General features: G+C 37.8%; 1 protein-coding gene across 3 annotated transcripts in view; it reads right to left on the bottom strand.

The window, feature by feature from the left end:
- Positions 1-4,422: 4,422 nt before the first annotated feature.
- The window catches only part of LOC131332811 (uncharacterized), a 36,115-nt gene continuing 30,933 nt past the window's right edge, over positions 4,423-9,604 (bottom strand). For 2 of the 3 annotated variants that reach the window (XM_058367112.1, XM_058367120.1), the window contains 7 exons: positions 9,040-9,265; positions 7,942-8,067; positions 7,713-7,856; positions 6,137-6,211; positions 5,880-6,059; positions 5,149-5,208; positions 4,423-4,871 (listed from right to left, as the gene is read on the bottom strand). In XM_058367112.1, the coding sequence (XP_058223095.1) occupies positions 4,797-4,871; positions 5,149-5,208; positions 5,880-6,059; positions 6,137-6,211; positions 7,713-7,856; positions 7,942-8,067; positions 9,040-9,265 (886 nt within the window). In that variant the 3' untranslated portion in view covers positions 4,423-4,796. The remainder of the gene's footprint in view (positions 4,872-5,148; positions 5,209-5,879; positions 6,060-6,136; positions 6,212-7,712; positions 7,857-7,941; positions 8,068-9,039; positions 9,266-9,604) is intronic. The other variant, XM_058367117.1, reaches the window with a different exon arrangement.

Below are 9,604 nucleotides of genomic sequence, written 5' to 3'. Positions count from 1 at the left end.
TTTTTTCCGGTAAATACTTATTTCTCTCCATGCTGCCGAGCAGCTCCCTACCTAGCAGGTGCAAAGCAGCCGTTCCGGTCGCTCATCTCGGCACAGACGGCTCGGATCGAATTTGAGCGCAGACAAATCGCATACAAATCTAAACCGTCCATTGCTCAGTTAAGATCCGAGCCGTCGATTGCCTTGATAGGAGGCCGGATCGGCCGCTCTGCATCGCTTTGCAGCTACTAGTTGGCAGCATCCCCCATTCCACTTGAATAAAGATTTTGGCTGTGTCTCTGAAAAAGGAGTTCGAGTGCGAAACCAAATAGGACTATACGCTTACTGAGAAATTCGGTGCCATGATAGTTTCCAGAGTAGGGTAAGACAGGGATTCTAGGAAGAATGTCCTGTAATAATCATTTGACAAAACATAGATATATATTCCTGAAGATGGTCACGCTCAGGCTCAAATAATGGACCTCCTTTCTGGATGAGTTGAACCCACTAAATTTATGTCGTGAAAATGAGGTTTTTAAGTATATTTAATGCGAAACATACCACGAAAGAAATTGAAACAAAAAAGAAGAAAAGAAGATCAAGGCACTAGGCACAATCACATAAATATGTGTGAACCAAATTCATTCAAGATGTGCTTATTTCCCAAAAAGGAAATAAATACTTACTCCCTCCGTCCCTTTTTTTGTGTCCAGTATTCCATTTTGGGCTGTCCCTTAATAAATGTCCATTTTGTAAAGTTAGAGGGGTAAAAATTGGTGTATTGTCTATTTTGCCCCTAAAAGTAGATTTTATTTTGAAAAGTTAGTGAGTAAAAGTGTAATGATGATGGGTAAGTAGGAAAAGTGGAGGAAAAAGTTGATGTGAAAGGTATAATGATAATGTGTTTTTAATAAGTTGGAGTTACGAAGCAGGACACTTAAAAAGGGACGGAGGGAGTATTTTTTAAGAAGGCAATTTCAAGCTCAAAAATTATGTACTTACACAAATAATTTTCCTATCAATATAAATCTTGTTTGATAGATTTCATTGAGATCTTTTATACGGTGCAAAAAAAATTGAAAAATTATTTTTCATTTACATTATTTTTGAGTTTGAAAATGTGAAATAAGTACTTGCAGTATTTTTTAAGGTGTTCTGGAACGGGGTCGTCAAAATGTGAAAACTGTCCGGCTCCATCTAATGTCACAAATATTGCAATTTAGGCTCCGTTTGTTTCGATGTAAAATGTTTTACAATGTAAAATATTTTCCATGTAAAATGTTTTTCCAGAAAACAAACTTCAAACTTTTATTTTTCGATGTTTGGTTAGCACTTAAAAATATTTTCAGAAATCAACAAAATAGTATATATATATATATATATATATATATAGAGAGAGAGAGAGAGAGAGAGAGAGAGAGAGAGAGAGAGAGAGAGAGAGAGAGAGAGAGAGATGAGGAGCTTAAACGGTGGAGAGAAATGAGATTATTGGAATTGAACATGAGTTAGGACTAACGATCAAGAAAATTGAGCAATGAAAATTATAGTAGAAGGCAGCCTGTTCATTTCGGAAAATAACTTACGTAAGATTTAAGGGTAAGTCATTTTCATCCAATTGATGGAAAATGTTTTACATGTAAAATATTTTCCTCATTTTTTACATAACCAAACACCGAAAAATAAATAAAACATTTTACCATAAAGTATTTTACGTCCAAACAAACGGAGCCTAAGGCACGACAAGCGGGGCAGTTGACCTAGTGGTTGTACGTGTAACTGCACTTGTGGTTGCAGCGAGGTTGTGTGTTCGATTCATCCGGAGAAGATGATACGCTCGTGGTTTAATGTGTTTGGTTGGGGTAAAGAGAGCGAGTAGATTTCTTCAAACGTGTGACATGAAAAAATCAGCGCATGCAATTTTTCTAGGGAAATGATTTTGCCACTCTCTTTTTTGTTAACGTCACTCATCTGCAAGTGGGAGAGTGACGTTAACAAAAAAAAAAAGTGACAAAATCAGCCGCCTTACCATATTGGGCCAAGAACTCCATTTGTGGCTTCTGTTTTTTGGAAAAAGCAAGGGAACATCTGAAAATTAATATGAACAGTTGTATTACTCTTTCCTTAAAAAGATATTGATATCATAGCCCTATCAACGCCAAAAGAGAGCCAAGTGTAATGGAGTACAGCTGGTGCCTCGTTTATACTCTCATGCACATGAGTATGGTTTTGAAGGAGGGCAAAAAGATAATTCCACATACCAACTTACCTAGGCAATTGCCGACTAGAGAGAGACATAATAGACCCGTTAAACACACACATACAATACCCAAACTCCCGATGTTGGAGCCAGCCCAGCTGACGCAGGCCCAAGAGCCTTGTCACTAAAGAGTGGCACCACGACGAGGGCCCAAAGGGCCTGCACCAAAGGTCAAGCACCCAAACCACAACGGGTGGGCGAGACTTGGTTGCTTTGAAAGAGGGTAATTCCACATACCAACTCACCTAGACAATTGCTGACTAGAGAGAGGCATAATGGATTTTAAACACACACACATAATACCCAAACTCCAGATGTGAGAGCCAGCTGAGTATGGTTCGATTACCTTAAGCACTCATCCCCCTCCTCAAGTCCCTCTAGAACAGAGTAAATTAGGTTTAACGAATGACTAAAAAAAAAACTCCAAAAGTGAAAATTAAAAATACAGTGGTGCTACGTCCACTGCACGGTTTCACCGCTCTCTTTCACCACTCTCAATCTCACCATCCGTCTCCACAATCAATGGTCCAGATTTACTCTTCAGGGGAAGAAGAGTTTTTTAAAAATTGGACCATCCAAAACACTTTTGGATGGTTAGATTGAGTGCGGTGGGATGAGCAGTAAAAGAAAGGGGTGGCCGAAGATTTTTTGTTAAAAATAGGGAATTGACTTCTACGCTCTCCTTTTTACCACATACACTCCATTTTTTGTCCTTATTCATGTGAATTTATATTTTTACCCTTTCATAAGTTCACTTTTTACACATTAAGGGGTGATAGAGTAAATTCACACCAAATAAAGACAAAAAAAAAAAGAGTATGTGTAATAAAAAGAGGAGTGTATAAGTCAATTTCCTAAAAATAAGGGGGAAATTCAACTATACGTTGCATTCCATTAGCAACAGCAACAAAAAGACGCCTAGGTTGGCCTTCAAAGCTAAACCACCATCCAACCCAAAATCCTGAAAACCATCGAAAGGAAAACTACTACTGAATCATCTCTGCCACTTATTTTATTTTTCTGGTAAAAGAAATCCATTAAAGACCAACAAAACGAAGAACAGAACCAATGGTAGCAAGTGGAGCGGTAGATACTACGTACTCCCATGCATTTGATAGAAGATTCAAAACTCACTAACTACAATTAATAGTGTTGACTGTCACCGAGCAAAAAAACAAAGGGTTTAACCATGGGAGTCCAAACAAAGACAACAGATCAGAATATCAATGCCTCAGAATTTCCCAACACTGCAGAGGCCTAAGTGTTGGGGAAATTCCTCCAAGAGTTCATACATAACCTTGAATCTACCATACAATATGTTGCATCTTATGCTTTATATACATAGGATGGTGTTCTCCTTTTTCCAAACCAAAAAACAAAACAAAAAAATCTATAATGAGACAGATAAGAGGAGCTCAAGTAACCTTTTCAATCTCTTTTGGGTCTTTCGGTTGTGAGAAATGACTCCTACAGGATGGTTGACAATTAGTGTCAGCCCAACAAATATTTTACCAGCCAAAACTAGGTCGGGATTCAACTGAGACTAAGGTGATCAATTCACTTGACCTAAACAACTACGCGCAGAGACCATATTCTCTCAGGAACTGAGTATAAGACTAGCGAGAGGAACTGAGTATAAGACTAGCGAGAGTTTACTGTCAGGTTGATGGTGATCTACTGTTAAGCCACGTTCCGACGCAGTCTTAGGCAGGTCCAATATGGTAAATTTCCAAGCTGCAATGTACACAGCACCAACTGTTCGAGTGTGTGCGTATATATATATATATATATACACACACACACACGGTTCGAGAATGGTCACAACTCACAAGACATAGCTGGCCCCCCAACTTTAGGAGTCCAATATTACCGCAAACATACAAATAATAAATCATTTCATAAACCAACCATACGATCATCGACAAGTGGATTTACTACAGAACACCCCATGATTTACTACAGAACACCCCATGTCCAAATCGATCTATTCTGCGTATCCACATCTAAATGTCTAACAAAGAAATAGGAAATATTTGGAGAGAGAGAGAGAGAGAGAGAGAGAGAGAGAGAGAGAGAGAGAGAGAGAGAGAGAGAGAGAGAGAGAGAGAGGGAATATTGAAATTGATCAACCACACTGCGGATATCCAAACTACTTAATTACAAAGGGAAAAAGGCAACTCAAAATCTCAAAAAACTAGTTCCTCGTTGACAAAATGGGGTACCTCAAAATTACACCACCACCAATAGCTAAAGAACAAGACCAAACCAAATGAAAGATTACAAACAATAATCACAAACAAAGGGAGGAGTTCACTAAATAATTCTCCCCTACTGAACTCTGAGTGAAAATGGAGAAAGGAATATCAAGCGACCCAATTTACGGACCAAAACGTAGGGGTTATCCAACCAAATGGACACTCCTCATCTCTTGTAATTTCTATATGAGGTATAGGCCAAATCATAATGCTACAAGAACCTTTGTAGAAGACTACATTTTCACATGTATGACAATATTGATAGCGATTGGTTAAACTTAACCTTGTATTGATGACTATTCGTACTAAGACTGCTTGACGTAGAGGACAGGAACAAGCCCAGCCATTTTTCCATCTCTCCCTGGTCGTTTTTTCTTCACCTGAAACAAGAAAATGACATGCCACGGTATTAGCTTTTTACATCAGCCCGGGATTCGTGTAAAAGTTGTTAGCCATCGTCACTATGCTACATCGACTCTTCAATTTAGGACGCATTAGCAATATTAAATGTTATGCCCCCCACGGTTTGAAGTAATTCATTTTGATATTACCTTCACCGGGAAATAAATAAATATATAATATAAGCAATCTGCATTTTGATTAGATGTGCTCTTTTTTCTTTCTAATTTTAAACCATAATCACCCCTGTATACTCACATAAAACCAGCCGTCCACTTCATAATCAATTTCAACATCCTCTCCTGCTGTCAGGCTCAGCTGCAAGTTGGGGGAAAGCAAATAGTTATTAACTAAGTCAACGAAGTCATGTGTCGGCCAAATCAGTTCAAATGCCTAGAATGGCTAAAAGAACAACATTACCAGTATATTTCATGATGCGCATTGATTGAAAAATAGGAACTCTACAATATGCTACTACAATTCATCTCCATTCATGATCCCTATTTACATCTCCTTTCTTAAACTTCTTATCATTCCTCAATTTCCCCCCAAAACTCTATCCACATTCCTTCAAAAAACTTGAGCATTTTACTGATTTAGCTCTTAATTTTTAGAAATCATTTTTATGAACTAATGATCATGTTGTGAAGGTATCATCAATCCTTTTGCATTTACTAACTTTTCAAAATTTTCATCAAAATTTGAAATTATGTGTATTGAAAAAATAGTGACAACAAGACTATGCGATTTATTTCCATGTTCCAAGGAGTCTCCATATGTGGAAACTCCTAAGTAGAGACAAAACAAAGTATGGTAGGACATTTTCATCTCTCCAGAGCTGGTTGAAGATGCTGTGAAGGAGACTTCACAGTTCAGTTCAATGCAACTCCCTGAATTATATGATGAAACAAAGCAACCCAAGAAACATGAAATGCTACACTATTCTTGATGATTCAACTAAACAGCGTCATAGTTTTTTCACAATTTACCTCATCATCACCGCCGGCAGTGAAGTCGTAAAGTGCTGTACCAAATTGAGAATTCCCTGAAGAAACTCGTTCCTCATCCCCAGATTCGAAACTGGTTGAACCATTCCCACCCAAGGGGTTCTCAAATGACTCGTATCTTTGGCGAACAGGAGATGTGTAAGGTGGAGGCTCTTCCCTAATCTGAACATACTTAAGGAATTAGGACTTGGAATCACGCAATAGTGAAATAAATTGGATGGCAGACTAGGATTGCTCACCGGAGAATTAAAACCCTCGTACATTGAGGAACTTCCCATGGAAGAACTGCTATATCTGTTTGTAGCTGGCCTCTCCTGTTACAGAACATTAACGTTGTTAGAAATTAGAATATATGTTGGAATAGCATATATTTTATTCATATCAATGCCACAACATTAAGAGGTCATAAATTGCTTTGAAGGTCATAAATTGCATGTATTTTCTTTTGCCGATTAAAAAAAAACAATAAAAGGTCATAAACCATATACAGGCTATAGAAAATTGCTTTGAAGCAGTAAGTACAAGTTAAAAACTAGGTACTCTACTAAAACCTGTGGCAACATGATGCAGCGCAACCTCCTTTTACGAAACTAGTTGCAAGAAGAGATCACGAATTTGCTTATGTTAAAGGTTCACCCTTTGAAACACAAACACATATAGAGATAAACTCCCAATTTTCATTAATTCAATAAAAAACAACCACTTTGCCCTAAGGCTTACATCCTTATTTATAATAGTAGAACTCCTAAACATAGCCAACATTCCTAAAATACCAAAAAGGAAAATAAGACATAAGAAAACAAAATCAACCCTAATTTTCTTGATCAAGTAATCTACGGAATAGGAAATCTCAATCAAAATAAACTAGGAAAGTAGATACTTTTAAAATAATTTGACTAAATTAAAATATAATGAATTATAATACTAATCCTAATTTAAATAAAATAAAATATGACTTTCTTGGAATTCACCCTGCATCACAACACCATAAAGCCACTGAATCCCCTATCTCTGCCAAAATGCTATTGAAAAAGAGACGAGAGATGGAGTTAGCTCTTGGAATGATGTGGACGTCAAGCTTGAAACACTTTCTCGAACATTTTCAGAGGCATTTCTGTTAATCGTCAGTAAAGTAGAATACAATGGTCTGTCTTCCTTTTTTTCTGTTTGGTTTGCTGCTATGGATGGGTAAACCCTTTTCTGTGGGATTTTTGCTTTTGCTATATCAGGTATTCTCCTGTTGTTCAATGAACAAGAATTGAGCTAACTAACGGAAGAAAAACACTGGCGACAACTGACTACTAGATGCAAGATTAAGTGATGGACAAAAGCAATGACATCTTCGGGCAGAAGGCAGCAAATCATCTTGCATTGATGAAACCAAGCTAGTAGTAAAATGGTTGTGTCGAAATGGAATTTTGGAGGTTATGCTACTTATGAAAGCCAATAAGGGAGTTCCAAGCATGCTTGCAGAGTATTAAACAGATAAACCCTACGAAATTTTATATTAAATATTCTAATCACCATCGCTGAAAGAATCGTAACAAAGAGAAAATAATAATAAACACTATACCTACATGTTATATTGTTCAAATCCCTGCAAAAGGTTTATGTTAGATAGCAGATACATTCTTTAAGTATTCTATTTTAGTTGTCTAAACACTATACCAACATATTTCTACTTCCCAAATCAAGGAAAGCTTATGAAAGAACAGCATTTTATTTAATATTAAACTAACAGCTTCAAATAACGAGTTAGAGCACACATGCAACACGAGTAGAAACTGAAGTTAATAATTAGCAGTGGTTAAATACCGTGGGCTGAGAAGATCCATAGCTGGACGGCTTGGAACTAAACAAAGATGGGTAGTTCATTCCACCAAAATGGGATGAGATAGATGTCTCAATTGATCCTGTTGACCCTGGGGAATCACTACCAGATGACCTCCCATCATCCTCCTAAATAAATACAGTTTGATTAGCAAGAAATTTATCTCGTCACGACTTTCTAGAGATGTCCAAAGTTACAAGGTCCGATGTATACCTCCACTTCTGCAGTCTCTAACAGGGTCTTCGCCCACATATCGTCGTAACTGACTGAAGATCTGGTGATAATGTTCTCCTCAACATCAGGAGCATCAGTACCAGCACCAGCAAGGAACTCATTCACCTGACACGAACGACATATTAAAATAATAGAAAAAACTCGAGAGAAAGTAAAAGGTTAACAACTATTATCATTTGTTCAGTATTACTAGGAAAAATTAAAAGTCAATAGCTAGTCGGTCAAGTAGCAATCTATTATCAACTCTCCTCAAATATTAACCACTTTGGCAAGCCATTGTAGCAATACAAAGGAAGAACCAAGTTACAAACTGAATTATTGCCTCTATAAAACAAGGGGAAGACCGTTTTGCAGTTTGGGCAACAACAGGGCCAAAATCATGTAGATTCAAGAGCACCAATGGAGTGTTAGACCTTGTACTTAAAAATACCCAGACTGGCACTTTCGGGTTCTTTACATTCTTCAGAAATACTGCCATAGTCCAGAACTGTGAACTCCTACTGTAAGTGAAAAGGTGGATCTATACTTCACAAGATGGATCTACACTTCACAGTGTTCTAAAAGGCGGCCGCCTAAGCTAAATAGTCCCCGCCTAGGTGCTAGGCGGTGGTCCAATGCCTAGATTAGACAGCCGACTAGTCGGGCGCCTAGTCCCCACCTAGGCGCTAGGCGGCCGACTAGCTGGCGCCTAGTCACTAGGTGCCCCTTTTCCACCCGACTAGCGCCTAGCAATTTTTGGAATGTTGATACTTCAGTCTCCAAATTATAGCTTTTAACACAAATTGGATATAGCACTAAACAATAAGGAGTTGTTTGCTTTAGATTTTCATATTAACAATTCAGAAGCTCTTTTCAAAACCCATAATACTCATCGGCTTCACGTCTCATTAATTTATCGGTAGAAACAGTGTTCACGAATTCAGAAACTATCTTCTTAAGCGTTTCATCAAAAATGGAATATTTTTCATTCAAGCATACATAAAACAGTTTTGAAGACTGTCAAAGCAACCAAGTTATCGGTAACTGTTTTGCAAAACTGATTTTGAAAACACCTTAGCAGGGCCAAAAGTTTCTTACCCTGTTCACAGCAGGTGCGTTCTTTCCCCACAAGCCATCATCTCCGAGGTTCGCTGCCCAAGCATTTACCAGATCATCATCAAGTGCATCAGACTGAACAGCTGTTTCTTTAGTTGCTTTCATTTCATAAATAAGATCAGAAATCCCAGTTGCAACAGCTGGATCACTAAGACCAGTTGATGCAGTAATATTATGCCGAGAGCGGTATATATCGATAAGCTTTGCGCTGCGCAATATTTCAAGGAAAAGAAAAGTGAGGAGATGCAGCGGAAAATGGCAAGAAACCAAACTCATAAAAAGGTGACTGTACCATGATCGCATAATTGTGGGCATCATAATACAAGTCAAGCATTGCAGGGATAAAAGTATAGATTGACCATTTAGAACACCGTGTACAAGAAAAAGAGCTGCAGGTAAAAAATGTAAAACAAAGAAAGAATAGCTTTAGGCTTTGTTTGGTTGGCAGTTTAGTTTAGTTTAGTTTTGGTAGTGGGTGGAGAGAGAAATAGAATAATGATTGAAGAGAGGGATAATGATTGGAGAGAGATAGAGAGATATGAGAAAG

The sequence above is a fragment of the Rhododendron vialii genome, chromosome 1a (assembly GCF_030253575.1).
Source record: "Rhododendron vialii isolate Sample 1 chromosome 1a, ASM3025357v1".
In the NCBI taxonomy this organism is placed as follows: Eukaryota; Viridiplantae; Streptophyta; class Magnoliopsida; order Ericales; family Ericaceae; genus Rhododendron; species Rhododendron vialii.
This window is presented reverse-complemented; position numbering and strand designations above follow the sequence as displayed.